General features: G+C 49.0%; 1 protein-coding gene across 1 annotated transcript; it reads right to left on the bottom strand.

Annotated features, from left to right (window-relative positions):
- Nucleotides 1-2,715: 2,715 nt before the first annotated feature.
- BHLHA9 (basic helix-loop-helix family member a9) lies at nt 2,716-3,707 on the bottom strand. The gene has a single exon (XM_081843694.1). It carries the CDS (start codon nt 3,688-3,690, stop codon nt 2,986-2,988), a length of 705 nt encoding a protein of 234 aa, XP_081699820.1. The 5' UTR covers nt 3,691-3,707; the 3' UTR covers nt 2,716-2,985.
- Between the last annotated feature and the right edge of the window lie 15,469 nt (nt 3,708-19,176).

The raw sequence follows: 19,176 nt of genomic DNA, 5'->3' as shown, positions 1-19,176 counted from the left end.
GCTGCCAAGCAAGATTTCCCGCATCATACAGAGAACAAAATGGGTTGCTTCTCGGCCTTTTGGCTAAGATCAAGTGCAAAATGGGTTGGGACGTTGATGCCATTCCCGCCTCTGCTTGAAGAAGACTTCTGTGATGCTCAGAAGTTTGTGTGGGTCAAGCTCAATAGAACAGAATCTCCTGCCTTTTGCTGGCGTCTCATATTCCTGTTTCCCTGGAGGACTCCTTTGCAAAGAAGGAAGGAAACAACTGTGGAAACAGTGGTGTTCTGAGCCCCACAACCTATTTGTGGATAGTAGGAAGATGCACGTTCCGGGATTCTGCAGTCAACCAAATGCCCCAATGGGAAGCCCGCAAGTAACAAAAAGTAAGATTCCAGTCCTCATGAATATAGGGCTGATCTAAACAGGAAGACGCATTTCACTGAGTCAGATCATTGCTCCATCTAGCTCTCTATGCTGTCTGGAAGGGATTCTCCACGCTTTCAAGGCAGGGATTAATGGCATAACATAAGGGGAAGCTGCTGGATCAGGCCCTTGGCTCAACTAGTCCAGCATCCTCTTCTCGCAGTGGCCAACCAGATGCCAAGCAGGATTTGAACACAGGATCCCTCTTCCTAGCTGCAGTTTCCAGCAATTAACATTGCTTCCTCCAACTGCAGAGGCAGAGCAGAGCCATCGATACTAATGCATGAATTCCTATGTGAATCCTCTTTTAAAGCCATCTGGGTTGGTAGCCATCTCTGCCTCCTGTGGAAGAGAGTTCCATAGGTGCGTGAATAAGTCCTTTCTTTTATCTGCCCTGACACTTTTGAGCCCTACTTGGAGATGCCACCGGGGACTGAACCTGGGACCTTCTGCACGCAAAACAGGTGCTCTGTCACTTTGCTACAGCCCTTCCCAATATTGCTCAAAAATACAGAGGAGGTTATATTGATTTGGGGAAACAAATTTCTCCACCGTTCAGGACAGTGAACAGATAACTGTACGATACCGACAACTATACTGATAATGTTAAGTACATTGCAGATAATGGCACGGGGATCTCAGCGGCTGGGCAAAAGGAGCCTCACAAAAACACAGCAACTGGTTTTATCAAGTGACTCTGTTATATCGGTGCAGATCAGTGTGTCTCCCAACTCCAGATAGCTAAAGCTCATCCTTTTAACAACAAAACAAAACAAAACAAAACAAAAACAAAACAAAACAAAACAAAACAAAACACAAAACAAAACACAAAACAAAACAAAACAAAACCCAGCAACAGAAAAATCTCTGAATTAAAATGGGAGACCATCTTCACTCTTACACATGAATGTTTTTAAAGAATGCCTGAGAGAAATAATGATTGCCTCCGGCAAAATCCATCTGTCCCTCTGTTTTTCTATTCGATGGTAGGAAATCTCTCCTAATTAGAAGGAGGCAAGGCCAGAGCAGCACAACAGACATGTGTGTGTGTGTGTGTGTGTGTGTGTGTGTGTGGAGAGAATCACAGTACAGTGGTACCTCAGGTTACAGACACTTCAGGTTACAGACTCTGCTAACCCAGAAATAGTACCTCGGGTTAAGAACTTTGCTTCAGGATGAGAACAGAAATTGTGCAGTGGCGGCAGCTGAAGGCCCCATTAGCTAAAGTGGTACCTCAGGTTAAGAACAGTTTCAGGTTAAGAACGGACCTCCATCACGAATTAAGTTCTTTTTGGTTTTTATGGAAGCCGCCCAGAGTGGCTGGGGAAACCCAGCCAGATGGGCGGGGTACAAATAATAAATTATTATTATTATTATTATTATTATTATTATTATTATTATTAACCCGAGGTACCACTGTATTATAGCATTGGAAGGGACCCCTGAGTCATCTAGTCCAACCCCTTGCTATGCAGGAATTGCAGCTAGAAATCCCTGATCTGTCCGCACCCTGGTAGAGCAGAATTACTTCCCATCGCCATCACGTGCCCCAATCCCCCAGTACAGTCTGGATTAGTAAGAGGCGAAATAAGAGAAGGGACACATGTCCAAAATGCTTTGGCCTTCGATTATTTAATTAACTTTCATCTTGCAGCACTCTTAGCATGCCCTGGCGCACCCTTTGTGGATTACAGGTTCTAGAGTTTATGCCCCAACAGATCTAAACAGACAAACAAACCACACCTATCTTGCTGCCTGTGCTGGTGTTCAAATGTCTCAGCTGGAATCCTTCTGTTCCTTCTTAAGACATCAGCTGGTTCACATCTCATCCCCCACATTTTAGTTGCGCCCAGAACTAGAGTGACGCTGACAAGTGCCATCCCATGGATATCTACTGAGAAATGAGCCCCGGTGAGTTCTGTAGGGCTTATTCCCAAGTCAGTGTTTCTACTGGTAGTGGTTAAGCTTCCACATCTGGTACGAGGACCACGTTCCCTTGTGGAAAACCATCTGAGGCTCACATCCTGGTGGCGGGTACCCCTCTGACGCCCCTTTGAAATATTGCCGCCTCTCAGCTGCTTTGCAGTGAGGCTGCCCTCCAGATCAGGGCAGTGATTCCATCAGCCTGACAGAGCAGGCATCAGATTATTTCAGGAAAAGTCACAAAGGCGGGTGGCCTCTCTGTGAACCTAAAACATCCTAAAGACACGAATATTCCTGCCGTATCCAGTGGTTGCAAGATCATAATATAATATATTTATACAATTCCATCAGTGTGCATGGCATTTTACAGATTTCCCAGGAGCATGCAGTCAAAAAGCCACTGTATATATTTACAAATTAGCTGGAGCACGTAAGAAATAGGTCTCTGCCCCACGAAGGTACAGTCAAAAAAGCATCTGTATACCTTTACAAACTCAGCCAGAGGAAATATGAAATCCCGAGAACGCAACTTCTCTAAGTCTGCAAGGGTCAATGTGAGATCCTAGGAAAACTGTCCCGATCCAACTTCAGGGGAAGCAGAGGATCGTGCCCTCACCATAAGGACCACAAGGATGAAGAAGGCTGAGAGTCTCCATCTCAGAACAAGCCGTACTTCCAGGGAAAATGACCAGAAGGGCAACTTTGAATGCTGCTGTCTGCAAGTCTTTGCTGGTAGGGGGCTCGGCCCCCCAGGAGGAGGGTGCCGGCTGGACAACAGGCAGGGCTGGATCCATAAGTGCCCTCTTTGGGGTTTTCGACGAAGTGACGGGAAGTGTTTTCAGGGAGGTACTTCACACATGCTGTCGCACTGGGCTGAAATGGGGACCCCTTACTGTATCCAGGATCCCAGCGAGGCTGGAAGAGCTTGGGCTGGCTGTCCCTAAAGCTGCCTTCACCCCGGGTCGGCTGGCACTCAGCGTGGGCGCAGGACCACCCCACCGCAGGCCCGGACCGGAGGGACGTGGAGAGGGTAGCAATCCGGTGGATGGCGCGGCGGAGGGTGGCAATCTTGGAGAGCCGCTTGCCGCCCAGGTCGTGCCGGAGGGCCAGCCGCAGAGCGTTGAAGGCCTGGTTGTAATCAAGGATTCTCTTGCGCTCCCGGACGTTGGCCGCCATGCGCCGGGCTTTGGAGCGCATGGGCCGGACCCTGCGCTTCTCTGGGGCCTCCTCGAGGTTTCCAGGGAAGGCTGAGGACTTGGCCTTGCAAGGCTGCAGGAAGCGGGTCCTTTGCCTGGGCACACCTCGTGCCTCTCCTTCCCAGGGGTCCGGCTGTTCCAGGTGGCTTGCGGCATCTCTGGGCATTTTTGAGCCTCTCTGTTCAGATTTCTCTCCCTCTCCCTGTGCAGATCTTTGCTGGACAGTCCTGTGCACCAGGCTCCTCCTTCTCTTCTTCCTCCTCCTCCTCCAAACTCCTGGAGGCTGAGATTTAATTATACCACGTGGAATCCCCTCCCAGGTAGCCTTTTTTATCACCAGCCTCCAGGTATCCTGGGGTTAGAGGCACCAGCTTATTCAGGAAGCCGCTCGCATGGAAACCAGATTTTCCCACCTCGTTGCACCACTCTGCCTCTTTGTCACACCCTCAACTCCAACTCAAGTTCCTTGCCTACACTGCAGGGTGGGGGGTCTAACAAGAGCTCCTGATACTGTGGAACGAGTCAAATGCTTTTGCAGTGTACATAAATGATCGTATCCAGCACACCGGACAAAGGCAGCTTCTGAATGCCGGGTGCTGGAAGCCACAGGAGGGGAGAATTGTAGTTCTGCTTGGGTTTTGCTTGCAAGCTTCCTGTTGGAGCATGTGGTTGGCCATTGTGAGAAGAAGATGGTGGACTAAATGGGCCCCCTTTGGCCTGATCCTGCAGCCAGGCTCTGCATACACTCAGGACGGAATTTCCTTTCCCGCCAGCCCTTCAACCCTCCAAAAGTTGTAATAAGCACCTTAGTTGCCTTCCCAGGAAAAGACACTGTCTTTAAATCACCGGCCCCTTTCTCCCAGATGTCTGTGGCTAGCTATTAATTTAGGCCTCTCCCCCACCACCAATTTCTTTTTTTAAAATAAAAATAAATTGGGCCTCTTGGCAAGGCGAGATTCCAGCGTCCATGAAGAACCAGGCAGGTGTAAAACATGCCTCCCTTTGAAGTCTCCCTTCCCATCCTCCTCATTCCCTCGGGGGTCCCTGCAGCTGATTTATTGGATGCAGACCCTGAAATTAGCCATGGCTTCAAAAGGTCCAAACAGGAGCATGGCAAGAGACAAACGGAACAGGTAGTAATTGCTGTGATCAATTACTGGACACAAATCAGACACAGGCTGATAAAAGGTTGGAGGAGCTGCCTCTCAGGTTTGTGGGCCTAACAAGGACACAGCAATTTGTCAGTTTTGTTAACATTTTTTGTTTGAGGTTATATTGCATCTCTCGCCTTCCAACTACGGAGATCAAGGGGGCATTTAATGTCTCTCCCCTGCCCTACTTTATCCTCGGTGCAACCCTGCACATGAACTCATCTAGGAGTGCCAACCTATGCATATTTTCAATTGAGCATAGTGACTTGCAACTTCCTGTAGCAGGGAGTTCCAGAGGTTTGTTAGGCATCAATTGTGCAAAGGACCGATTGTCTGGCGCTTTTAAATTTATTTTCTGAAGCTGGTAAAGATCTTAAAAATAACAAACTCGTTTCTCACCTTTTGACTGCAGCAAGGATGTTATGTGTTATTGTTTATTAGACGTGACCTTGAGGTGATTTACAAAATAAAAATAAAAAGGTAAAAACACAAATAAGTGGTTTAATCAAAAACAGCAAAACAATAACCTCCCTCAAACATATTTAAAAGGCTGTAGAATATTAATCAGCCGAAGACCTGGTTGGAGAGGAGCATTTCAGCCTGGTGCCTAAAGATGTATAATGAAGGCAGCAGCCTAAAATCCTTGGAGAGAGCATTCTGCAACAGGGAGCCACTGCAGAAAAGGCCCTGTTCTCATGTTGCCACCCTCCAGACCTCATGTGGAAGAGGCACACAAAGAAGGGCCTCAAAGAATGATTACAGGGTCTGGGGCAGTATATACAGTGGTACCTCGGGTTAAGTACTTAATTCGTTCCAGAGGTCCGTACTTAACCTAAAACTGTTCTTAATCTGAAGCACCACTTTAGCTAATGGGGCCTCCAGCTGCCGACGCGCTGCCGGAGCACAATTTCTGTTCTCATCCTGAAGCAAACTTCTTAACCTGAAGCACTATTTCTGGGTTAGCGGAGTCTGTAACCTGAAGCGTATGTAACCCGAGGTACCACTGTATGGGGAGAGGTATAAACTATCCTTGAGGTATTGTGGTCCTGAGCTGTTTAAGGCTTTATAGCACTTTGAATTGGGCCCGGCAGCTATCTGGCAGGCCGTGCAGCCAGGCCAGGATTGGTGTGATACGCTCCAACAATTGCAACAGCACACTCCAGCAGAACATCATAGAATCCTAGAGTTGGAAGAGACCACAAGGGCCATCGAGTCCAACCCCCTGCCAAGCAGGAAACACCATCAGAGCACTCCTGACATATGGTTGTCAAGCCTCTGCTTAAAGACCTCCAAAGAAGGAGACTCCACCACACTCCTTGGCAGCAAATTCCACTGTCGAACAGCTCTTACTGTCAGGAAGTTCTTCCTAATGTTTAGGTGGAATCTTCTTTCTTGTAGTTTGGATCCATTGCTCCGTGTCCGCTTCTCTGGAGCAGCAGAAAACAACCTTTCTCCCTCCTCTATGTGACATCCTTTTATATATTTGAACATGGCTATCATATCACCCCTTAACCTCCTCTTCTCCAGGCTAAACATGCCCAGCTCCCTTACCGTTCCTCATAAGGCATCGTTTCCAGGCCTTTGACCATTTTGGTTGCCCTCCTCTGGACACGTTCCAGTTTGTCAGTGTCCTTCTTGAACTGTGGTGCCCAGAACTGGACACAGGACTCCAGGTGAGGTCTGACCAGAGCAGAATAACTAACTAGATCGTAGACGTGAAGGAACTAGACGTAACTAGAAGGAATCCCATTTGCAGCTCGGCCCACGACTGCCTTCAGGAAGATGGAGAGGTGGAAAGGGATGCACATTCATTTTGGGGAAACGAATTGATTAAAAGGGAAGGGATTGCAGCCACCTGCTCCTACCGCCTCTCTGCCTGCTCTCACACCACCTCCAGCCTCCTAGGAATGTCGATCCCAAAAGCCGGGTGGCAGCTAGCCCAGACAACTGCCTGCCCCAAGGTCCTTGTCCCACCGCAAAAGGGGACAGGAAGGTCTCTGTTTTCAGGGAGCAAATTATTTCCCCGGCCTCTTTTATCACCTGCTCCAATCTGTCTCGCAACCGCCCTTCCTTCCTGGTCCTTGGGCGGGAGGCGTGACTGGGACCCCCTGAGCAAATTCCTGCACCTTGCAGCTTGGGAGATGGAGGAGGGAGGGAGAATGTAAGGGCATAAAGAGAGCCCATGTGGGATCAGGCCCATGCTGGATCAGGCCAAGCAGATGCCCCAAAGGGAAACCAACATGCAGGATCCAGGCCCAAGAGCAACTCTCCCCTCCTGTGGTTTTCAGCAACTGGGATTCAGAAGCATGGCTGCCTCCAGCCATTGTGTGGCGGGGAGTTCTACAGTCCAGCTATGTGCTGTATGAGAAATGACTTTCTTTTATCTTTTATTATCTTATTGTTTTATTAGATTTATATATTGCCTTTCATCACAAGATCTCAGGAGAGGTTCACAAGACAGAAGCACAAATAAATAGATAAAACAGAAACAGCGAAACAATAACCGCCCCCTCCCACAAGCACATTTAAAATATTATTATTTATTAGGTTATCTGCCCTGAATCTTCAGCTTCAATGGATCTCTCCGAGTTCTAGTGTTAGGAGAGAGGGAGGAAAACTTCCCTTTATCCACTTTCTCCATGCCATGCATTATTCAACTTCTATCATGTCCCCATCTCTGACTCCTTTCTCGCTGCCTGCAAGAAACACTGGGTAGACTGCTGCTGAACTTAGAGGCTCCACTTAAACCTGTACTTTATGTCTCCATTGACATTTATTTTCTTCTTAGCAAATACCTTGCTCACAGAACCTGTACACAGCCTAGTTTTATTGCCATTGTCATTTCAGGTTTTGTGCAAATATAGCAGTGTGTGTGTGTGTGTGTGTGTGTGTGTGTGTGTGTGTGTGTGTTTCAGGGCAGGGAACTCCCCCTCCAACCCCCCAACCCCATTTGATTTATCGCTTTCCACCCTGTTGGCAAGATTTACAAGCCTGAGCACCCAGAAATGGGTGGCGGGCGGACCTAGCGTCAGGATGATTTCTTGTCACACCGTAAATCTTGTGGTTCAGAGAAGGGGGGGGGGGAGCAGCTTTCCGAAAAAGACCTCTCCTAGCTCTGAATATGTGGGGCATGTAGGGGCAGTGGGGATGGGTGGCTGAGTGAATTTTAAGAGACAGGCACCTGAGTTTAGCAGGGGTGCAAAGTGAGGCAGGAACAAACAGGTTTGGGGCACCAGCAAAAAAAAATAATCATGGCTTTGGCCAACAAGACAAAGTATTTGGGTTTTTTAAAATAATAATAAGGCTTGAACCACATCAGGATTTGTCTAACTCCATCCCCCACCCGGACATCCTGCTTCCGATGATGGACAGCCCGGTGTCCTGGGAACTGGACAATAAGGTAGTAACTATTCCTCAATGGTTGTTTCCCTAGCATCTGGTATTCATGGGTAAATGGCATCTGGACATGGAAGCTCCACTCAAGCCCACCATTTGTTTTTATAAATAGGTAAAGGTAAAGAGACCCCTGACCATTAGGTCCAGTCCTGGCCGACTCTGGGGTTGCGGCGCTCATCTTGCTTTATTGGCCGAGGGAGCCGGCGTACAGCTTCCAGGTCATGTGGCCAGCATGACTAAGCCGCTTCTGGCAAACCAGAGCAGCACACGGAAACACCGTTTACCTTCCCGCCGGAACGGTACCTATTTATCTACTTGCACTGGCGTGCTTTCGAACTGCTAGGTTGGCAGGAGCAGGGACCGAGCAACGGGAGCTCACCCTGTTGCAGGGATTCGAACCACCGACCTTCTGATTGGCAAGCTCTAGACTCTCTGGTTTTGACCACAGCGCCACCCGCATCCCATTTTTATAAATATATACCGCTTAATTACAGTCATCCCTAAGCAGTGCACAGGCTCTTCAATACAGTGAAAAGAAAAATCAGTTAACGCTATGAAATCAGAATTTGCTCAAACTGCCTGCTAATTAATATTTTAAAAATTAAAATTCAGTCACCGGAAGTTCATCAGGGAGGGAGCCTGTTTGACCTCAGATGGATGTTCCATAGAATCGGGTGGATTCTATGGTGGATCTGAGCTGTGCACCTGAGCCACAAGGGGCCACTAACAAGGACTCCCCCACCAAAGAAAAAAACAGCCATCAAGCAGGGATAGAAGATCTCTCTATGAACACCCCCCCTGCCCTTTTTAAATATCTATCAGCTCACTAAGGTTGGTTTCCTTGCTGTTGTGCTTTGATTGCAGACCTAGAGAGACTCTCTCCCTAGTCCCAGAGCTAATCTATCGTGCTTCCACCACCTATAACTAAAGGCTGCGCCGAAGGGGCTAGTCCCTGTGGAGTAAGCTTTGAAAAGCCAAGGCCTCTCCCCTTCCCTCCCTCTGGGGCTGTTTTCTCTTGCGGAGCAGCCACTCAGCCACAGGCAAAGCAGAACGTTAATCTGGGTTGCCCATCGCCCCACACAAATGGGGCGCTGTGGGGTCGTCTCCTCACCCCTCTAGCAACCAACCCAGGTGGGCTGTGCCAAGAGAGCAGCTTTGCATTAAAAAAACTATTATTATTATTATTATTATTATTATTATTATTATTATTATTATTAATACCCTGCCCTCCCCAGCCAAGACCAGGCTCAGGGTGGTTAATACCAGGTATAAAAACAATTAAAATACTGTACAGCTTAAAAACAAGATTAAAGTACCGCATTCAAATGCAGCCTCATTTCACTAGAAACTCAAATCAAAAACTTTTTGGGGATGAATACGTCAAGTCTTCACCAAGGCTAACTATCCAGACTGGTCCTACGTGGGCCAGAAAAAAAGCCAAGGAAGTCCCCAAATAGGAGTTCATCACAGAAAGAGAAAGGAAAAAGGAAAGAGGAGGAAGCGATCAAGTTGATTCCAAGCCAAAGGCCAGGCGGAACAACTCTGTCCTACAGGCCCTGTGGAAAGAAATCAGATCCCACAGGGCCCTGGTCTCATGAGACAGAGTGTTCCACCAGGCCAGAGCCAGTGTTGAAAAGGCCCTGGCTCTGGTTGAGGCTAATCTAACTTCCTTAGGGCCCGGGACCTCTAGGGTGTTGCTGTTTATGGACCTTAAGGTCCTCCGTGGGGCAGACCGGTCCCGTAGGTACGAGGGTCCTATTGCATCTTCTGCTGCAGGATTTCATTCTCCACAAATCAAAGAACCCAGGAAAATCCCTGCAGGATCAGGCCATCTAGTCCTGCCTCCTCTTCTCACAGCGGCCGACCAGATGCCCCCAAGGGAAACCAGCAAGCAGGACCTGTCTAATCCTCTTTTTAAGCCATCCAAGTTGCTGGCCATTCCTGCTTCCAGTGGCAGGCAGTTCCATAGTTTAACTACGTGCAGCATGAAGAAGTAATCTGAATCTGTTTGGACTTGTGAGGTGTGGAGGGGGGCTGTGTATGGATCAACACCATTGCCAAGTAGTCTTGTGGGGGGGGGATATTTTCAATTGGGGGTTCGGTTGCTCATTCTTCCTCTCCCATCATTTGCGGCCAGGTCATTCCTGCAGGGCAGTCAGTAGCACGGTGACACCACCCACCCACCCAGGCTAAATGGACCCTGCCCCTCAACAACTGGGTGTGGGCGAACGCCTTCTGTGGCAAGTGGTTTTGACAATGGGGGGGGTCATCTATTTTTTCTTGGGGGGCTTGGGCTAACTAACTCATGGGAACTATGCTGTCCTTCCCCCTCCCTTGCAAAACAGGATGCCAGCAAGGCTAAATCAATTCGTGCAATTCCCATTGTATGTTAGCAGGTTTAATCTAGTTAAGTAGCTCCAATCGCTCCAGCTGACAAACGTCCAATAAAATGAGTAAATACATAAAGCGAGCCACGTTGCGCTCTCTCTCTTTGAGGGAGGGCGGGGGCTCCTCAGCCTTTTAACAGCTTGCTGTGGGGTGGTAAAAAAACAACACACCCCACCTTCTGTAAGTTTATGCAGGATAAAGGTGCCTGTTTCGTTTCATCCAATCGCCCTGCTTGATGTAGGCATTTTGATGGACGCATCAGAGTTGGGGGGCAGCGGCGAGAGATGGACCCCTCCTTAAAACACTCGCTTTTCATTGATTTTGGTGACTCTCGATTTCCTCCTCCGCTTCCATCGCTGAAAGGAAGGTTGCACTGTGTTCTGGCTCTCTCTGGTGGGAGAATTAGGACGTTCAGGTGCTTGTGAGCTAATGTGGTCTAATGGTTAACACAGGCAACCCCAGACTCGGCCCTCCAGATATTTGGGATTACAACTCCCGTCATCCCTAGCTGGAATTACAGTCCCGAAATGTCTGGAGGGCTGAGTTTAGGATGTCTGGGTTGTTGTTGTTTAGTCGTTTAGTCGTGTCTGCCTCTTCGTGACCCCTGGACCAGAGCACGCCAGGCACTCCTGTCTTCCACTGCCTCCTGCAGTTTGGTCAGACTCATGTTGGTAGCTTCGAGAACACTGTCCCACCATCTCGTCCTCTGTCGTTCCCTTGTCCTTGTGCCCTCCCTCTTTCCCAACATCAGGGTCTTTTCCAGGGAGTCTTCTCTTCTCATGAGGTGGCCAAAGTCTTGGAGCCTCAGCTTCAGGATCTGTCCTTCCAGTGAGCACTCAGGGCTGATTTCCTTCAGAATGGAGAGGTTTGATCTTCTTGCAGTCTATGGAACTCTCAAGAGTCTCCTCCAGCACCATAATTCAAAAACATCAATTCTTTGGCGATCAGCCTTCTTTATGGTCCAGCTCTCACTTCCATACATCACTACTGGGAAAACCATAGCTTTAACTATACGGACCTTTGTTGGCAAGGTGATGTCTCTGCTTTTTAAGATGCTGTCTAGGTTTGTTTAGGTTTGTCTGGGTTAACTGTTACCAAACCTCCAGATGTTATTGTACCCTCGTTCCCATCGCCGCTGACCATTGGGCATGCTGGCTGCTGGGGCTGGTGGGAATTGGAGTCCCACAACGTATGTAAAGTGCTGCTTGGGCCACCCCGTGTTAGAGTGCCAGGCTATGGACCCAAGGAAGCTGGGTTCAAATCCATACCACCCTGGATGACCTTGGGCCAGTCATACTGCCTCAGTCTAGCCTACCTCACAGGGTCGTTGTGAATGCTTAGACACCATGTAGGCCACCCTGAGCTCCCTACCGGAAGCCGGGGATAAAATTGTTGTCATTTCCTTAACAGACGTCCTTTGCCTTTGTGTTAAAGACACGGGAAGGTATTCTGAAGTGCAGAGACACTGCCTTATCGCTGAGTCAGACCATCTAGCTCAATATCGTCTACACTGACTGGCAGCAGCTGCCTGGAGTTTCATGCTATTGTTTAGCTCAAGGCTATCAGATTCAGAGGAGGGACACGGGTGGCGCTGTGGGTTAAACCACAGAGCCTAGGACTTGCTGATCAGAAGGTCGGTGGTTCAAATCCCATTGCTTGGTCGCTGCTCCTGTCAACCTAGCAGTTCGAAAGCACCTCAAAGTGCAAGTAGATAAATAGGCACCGCTCCGGCACGGCGTTTCCGTGTGCTGCTCTGGTTCGCCAGAAGCGGCTTAGTCCTGCTGGCCACATGACCCGGAAGCTGTACACCGGCTCCCTTGGCCAATAAAGCGAGATGAGCGCCACAACCCCAGAGTCAGCCACGACTGGACCTAATGGTCAGGGGTCCCTTTACCTTTACCTATCAGATTCAGAGTTTTTGTAAGTGATGTCAAGCACTACCTCGCGGACCATATTATAGGGCATCTTCACCCACCCACAAGAAGGTATTTACCCTGAGGTCCTGTTCCCAGCCCTGCCAGGAGATGCCAGGGATTGAATATAGGACCTTCTGCATGCCAAGCAGGTGCTGTGCCACTGAGCCACACCCCATGTATTTGCCTTGGTTTTAAAAGCAAGTGGCGACTGCAACAAAATGTTGCAGCGCATACATCGAGGGCGGTCGTGCATCTTGCTGTATTGAAGACAGTCCTTTGAGTTGAAGGAGCCATCTCTCAGAAAGGCTGTCCCAACCAAATTGGAAAAACTGTGGTGTCCTTCCTTTCTTTCTTTCTTTCTTTCTTTCTTTCTTTCTTTCTTTCTTTCTTTCTTTCCAGCAGCTGACAGGCAGCCTGGAGCAGTGGTTAGAGTGTCACACCAGGACCTGGGAAACCAGGGTTCAAATCCCCACTTGGCCATGATGCTTGCTGGATATGACTGCCTCTCAGTCTCGCCTACCTCACAGGGTTGTTGTGGGGTTTGAATGAGGAACTCCTTGGAGAAAAAAGTGGGATGTTAATGCAATAAATGAGAAATAGAACGGGGGAGGCACATATCTGAGCACACTTTCCCCCGCCCTGGAGACACATGTTGCATGATGTCTGTTTCAGTGACAGCAATTTTCTCCTAAATTTGCACCTAAACATTTAAGCTATCGTGCATTTTTAAAAATAGAAATCAATGCCATCTGTTTCAAGTAATGTGTGCCTCCTCACCAAGCTGTTTGGGGATCAGGCTGGTCTATTCTCTCTCCCCCCACCCCCCCGTTGCCTCAGTTTCCCCTTGCTCTTTTCTAGCAGATGTTCACTGCTCAGTGTCTTTGGGACGACCACTGAGCTGGCTCCATTTTCCGTGAACTGATGTTGGGTTCCCTTCCACCTTCATTAAAAAAAAGCAAATAGTGTGTGTGTTGTATTTCTGCAAGCTGAGCATGCTAATAACTTGCTCTCGTTTCTCAGGGGCTCTGTTTGGGGGTCCAATTCTGTTGGCCCCCAACCAGCGGTCTTTGCTGTCAGAGGAAATAAGGCAGCCTAGCAAGCTGCATTTATTTATTTCATTTCATTTCCTAAGATGTATACACTGCTTGATTGTAATATATAGTGTGTGTGTGTGCGCGCACACACACACACACACACACACACACACTGTATTTATAAACTATCTCAAAATGGTTTACAAAAAAAAAATCACTAAGAAAAATTAATGACAATTTCCCCCCTTCTTATTTTGAAAATTTATTTTTCTTTATTTTTTTTTACAAAGTAATTATCATAAATAAGTAAGAATAAAAACGTGCGCCCCACCACCGAGACCATTCCATTGTAACTATCCAACTTCCCTAAATTTCAACACCTCTTGCGATGGTTTGACCCCTTTTCATTTTAACAGTACAAATTCTACAAACATCGTCCCTATCTCCTCAAAATCATTTCTCCTGCATATTCCCCATCTTTCCTTAATGGCATGTGTTAATTTATCATTAATAGCTATATCCCACACCTCTTTGTACCATTCTTCCATTTTATATTCTGCTTGCCCCTTCTACTTCCTAGCTATAATATTTCGTGCAGCTGTCAATAAATTTGTGAGCAAGTCCTTCATAGCCTGTGAACCTTCCACCTCATCGTAAATTGATAATAACGCTACCTCTGGACTAACAACAAACATTTAAAACTCTTGAAAAGTTAAAATAGCAATACCCAAGAAACAGATTAAAACCTGCACCAGCTTTCTGAACATCTAGGTGAGCTTGCCTTCCCAAAAATGCTTTCAGCAGCTGCTGAAAAGCGGGCAGTGATGTCAAGAGGCGGGGAGTTCCAAAGTGTAAAAAGGTTGAGTTCCTTGAATTGCAAAATGGGTATCATGGGGCCCCTGTAGCAGTGCCAGTTCCACTGATGGGAGCTGTCAAGTGGGCGCATGTGGGGGGAGGCAGCAGTCCCTTCTAGAACAAGAATAAGAGCAAAAATGAATGGTTTTGCAGCTGGCAAAAGGCAGGCTTAAGTTGCTCCTCTGCAAAATGACGGCCTTTGTGTCCACACTGGGGGGTAGGGGGTTTCCCGGACTTTTGCTGCCCACAGGATCTTGGGGGCTGAAAGGGCATCACAAGAAGGCCCAGGTGCGGCGGGGGTGAAAAGATTCAAACGGCTGATGTGGCAGGAGGCTGGTGTAGAAGGTGAGGCAACGGAAACTGTGGTCTCGCTGCCTCTCACCAAATTCCACGAGCTGAAGTTTGCGGGTTCGTCCTGCAGATGCACTGTCGCTGAGCTATGACCTTTCCCCTAAAAAATAAAATAAAAATAAAACAAGATCCTAGTCCTCATACTTCCGTAAAAAAGGCTGATTTAAAGAGGAATGTAGGAAGATGCCTTATAATGGATCACACCTCTGTCTTAGCTCAGTATTGCTCTCTGCCAGCTGCCCCCAAATCATAGAATCATTGAATTGCAGAGTTGGGTCATCTAGTGCAACCTGCTGCAATTCAGAAATCTTTTGTTAGGATATAGTTCCGTTCCACCTTAAAAGGGTACAGGCATGACTGTTGTGTGTCACATGCCTGTTTACTTCCAGCACAGATCTGCTGGGAACTTCCGTTTGTATGTAGCTTTTGCATTGCTGTTTTGCTGGACACGAAGGGAAGCAGACATGTTTTTTCCTTCGTTCCTGCTGCTGAATAAACTGCTGTAAAATACTGCTTACACATGGCTCTGTCCGCCTCTTCTGCTGTGAGAAGATTTACACACTCTGTTGATAGAGCGTGCACGGGTCTCTAAACGTATCTGAGGCTCGTGTCGCTGATTGATGCTGTTCCAAGGGAGACGGGTGATCAGCTGCCGGCCAGTGGCTGGAGTCAGCTGGAGGCCTGCCTGATGCCCCTGTCTCCCCGGCAGTATCCCAGCATCTTTTGCCCAACGTGGGACTTGAATCCATGACCCTGAGATTAGGAGTCTCATGCTCTAGCGACTGAGCTGTTGTGACCATCTCCCGACTTGTCTTACCTGTAGGCAACTTGCAGATGACCGCAATGCCTGGAGAAAGGCAGTCAAGTTGTGCATCCATGGCAGTGACCAAAGGAGGACTGCCCTCTGGGAGGAGCACAGAGAGACAAAACACCATAGTACATCTGCAGCAACCATCCTCTGCCCCGGCTGCATCAAAACATGTCTCTCCTGTATCGGTCTCTACAGCCACAGCAGGCGCTGCAAGCTTCTGAGTTTGTCTTCACCCCCAAAGCACCCTCTGCCATTGTCTCCAGAGACAGATGGGTGCCAATTAATATGCATATGCTGCCTTTTCATCCAAGGAGCCCAAGGCAGAGTATTTTGGCTCTCCTTCCCCACTTTTCATCCTCACAACAACCCTGTGAGGTAGGTTAGGCTGACAGAAGCAGTGACTGGCCCCCAAGGCCACCCAGCAAGCCTCATGACCAAGCGAGGATTCGAACCCTGGTCTTTCCCAGGTCCTAGTCCAACACTCTAACCATTATACCACCCTGGCCCTCCTCTCTCACACACACTCATACACATGCTATTATTATTTTACTAAGCACTTCAGAGCAATGACAAACGTAGACAGCATCTTAAAAAGCAGAGACATCACCTTGCCAACAAAGGTCCGTGTAGTTCAAGCTATGGTTTTCCCAGTAGTGATGTATGGAAGTGGGAGCTGGACCATCAAGAAGGCTGATCGCCGAAGAATTGATGCTTTTGAATTATGGTGCAGGAGGAGACTCTTGGGAGTCCCATGGACTGCAAGAAGATCAAACCTCTCCATTCTGAAGGAAATCAGCCCTGAGTGAGTGCTCACTGGAAGGACAGATCCTGAAACTGAGGCTCCAGTACTTTGGCCACCTCATGAGAAGAGAAGACTCCCTAGGAAAGACCCTGGTGTTGGGAAAGATGGAGGGCACAAGGAGAAGGGAACGACAGAGGACGAGATGGTGGGACAGTGTTCTCGAAGCTACCAACATGAGTCTGACCAAACTGCAGGAGACAGTGGAAGACAGGAGGGCCTGGCGTGCTCTGGTCCAGAGGGTCACCAAGAGGCAGACACGACTAAACGACTAAACTACAACAAAGCACTTCGGCCGCTTGCTGCTCAGGCTGAGCCGCTTTTGGAGACACATCCGTGGCGCACATCCAGCAGATTCCCCCAGGGAGCAAGCTGGCTCTAATGCATGTGGCAGAGTTAAAAAGAAAAGAGGGGGAAAAAATCTTGCTCCATCAGCACTGGGAGGAGATCCAGGAAAACACTTAGCCAGTGTCACTGAAGGCTTGTTTATGGCGCAGACCTCCCTCCCCTCCCTCAAGCCAGCTGGTTGCATCCAATCCATTTCATTTGATCCGGTGGGGCAGCGAAAGGAGGGGGGAACCCGGGAGAGGAAAGGTCTCCGTGCGCGCCTGCGGATGTGCGCACCGGTGCCGCTTCCCAGCCGACCGCTTGTTGCGAGCTTCGGGTCCATTTCTTGAATGAATGAAAAGCTAGCGGCTGATTTGCTTCCATCAAAGCAAGCCTGATCTTCTTCCAGCGAGCGAGGGGGGCTTTTTCAGAGGTCCGAGGATGGAGGGCTGTGGAAGGCGGTGAGGAGCGAGGCTCCCTTGGAAGAACTCGGCGAAGGACCCCCGTCTTCTTGTTTCCAGGCTGGTGAACTCGGGAGGCGAGAGCGAGACCCCCAAACCGTGTGGGGTGTCGGTGTGGGTCTGTCCTCGGCTGCGGATCAAAGAGGCAGCCCTTGTCTCCAGCGCTGTCCCGTAAGCGTCTTTGCCGTGGAAGACAGCGATGGCAGGCGATGGAGAAGACCGGAGGTGGCCGGGTCAGGAGCTCAGGTGGAGAAGTAGGGGTGCTGTCCAGCAGGGTGCCACAGCCGGGGGGGGGGGGAATACACCAGCCAGCCCCCCAACATCAGTTACTAAAAAACAAACGAGGTTAACCGGGGGTCAGAATTTTGCTTTGGAGATGTCCGGATTTCCTTTGCTGTCATCTGGCAGATGTTCTTGTATATGTTTTTTAATTGTTGGGACTTCACTAGGAATGACTTATTTATTTCTTAATTGCCTCTATATCTCACATGCTCCTCCAGTAACTTCAAGAGGGTGTACATAGTTCTCCCTGCCTCAAGTCTAATTCCCACAACAACGACCCTGTGAGGTAGGTCAGGCTGAGAAAGGCAGCGACTGGTCCAAGGTCACCCCGAGTGGGGGAGTTGAACCCTGGTCTCCTGGGTCCTCCTAGCCCAGCACTCTAACCACTACACCGCACTGTCTGTCAGGCACTGATCAGCCAATTGCTTGGTGGATCAGCATGAGAAGTTGCCATCGGGCTGTTGTTATTAGTAAAGGCAAAGGTCAAGGGACCCCTGACCATTAGGTCCAGTTGTCACCAACTCTGGGGTTGTGGCGCTCATCTCGCTTTACTGACTGAGGGAGCTGGCGTACAGCTTCCGGGTCATGTGGCCAGCATGACTAAACCGCTTCTGGCGAACCAGAGCAGCGCACAGAAAGGCCGTTTACCTTCCCGCCAGAGCGGTACCTATTTATCTACTCGCACTCTGAGTGCTTTCGGACTGCTAGGTTAGCGGGAGCTGGGACCGAGCAACGGGAGCTCACCCCGTCGTGGGGATTCGAACCGACGACCTTCTGATCAGCAAGTCCTAGGCACTGTGGTTTAACCCACAGCGCCATTTAAATCTGGTTAGCGAATTATGCTGGGAGATGGTTTGGGCATGAAAAGCAGCATTCAGAGAGACAAGAAGGATGACTTGCATCACTTGTCCCGCCCCCTTTGGCCTTGGGCCCCGCCCACCCCTGGCAGGTGGCCCTTGTGGAGTTGCTCAGAAGGGAATGCGGCCCCCCACCCCTGGCCCACAGTCCAAATTTGGTCGGGAGGAGGGAGAGGCGTTGGGAACAGAGGGTGATTCTGAGCAGGCAAAGAGAAAGGGAGTTCAAGCACATTTTGTTCGGAATAGCTAAGAAGCTCGGTGACTGGTCTTATTTGTTTGTTTCTTTGTTTCTTGCGTTAATAATAATAATAATAATTTATAATAATTTATTATCTATACCCCGCCCATCTGGCTGGGCCTCCCCAGCCACTCTGGGCGGCTTCCATAGAAACCAAAAATACAGTAAAATATCACACGTTAAAAACTTCCCTGAACAGGGCTGCCTTAAGATGTCTTCTGAATGTCAGGTAGTTGTTTATCACTTTGACATCTGCTGAAAGGGCGTTCCACAGGGCGGGCGCCACTACCGAGAAGGCCCTCTGCCTGGTTCCCTGTAGCTTTGCTTCTCGCAATGAGGGAACCGCCAGAAGGCCCTCGGCGCTGGACCTCAGCGTCCGGGCAGAATGATGGGGGTGGTACTTCCACCTTTTTCTCCACTCAGGGTTCTCCTCCCCCTCCTCACTTAATCCCCACAGCAACCCTGTGAGGTAGGTTAGGTCAGTGTCTGGCTCCTAGATCACCCCATGAGCTTCCTAGTCAAGCAGGAATTTGAACCCTGGTCTCTCTCGGGTCCTAGTCTGACACTCTAACCACTACTCCACACTGCCTCCCAGTTTATATCTCTTGAGTTTGTGCATTTTATGTGACAGTCAGAATGAATAGTAGGATCTGGGTTCCAATCAGAGTGCTTTCAAACTGTGTGTGTGTGTGTGTTAAGGTTGTAAACAATTGTTCAGATTTTGCAAATGGGACATTGGCAGCAGTTTTTGTTTTCTATTCAGAGCTTTCTGATTATATATATATA

Source organism: Podarcis erhardii, assembly GCF_964252035.2.
Source record: "Podarcis erhardii genome assembly, chromosome: 16".
Classification (NCBI taxonomy): Eukaryota; Metazoa; Chordata; class Lepidosauria; order Squamata; family Lacertidae; genus Podarcis; species Podarcis erhardii.
The sequence above is the reverse complement of the archived record's forward strand: the minus strand, read 5'-3'. Positions and strand labels throughout refer to the sequence as shown.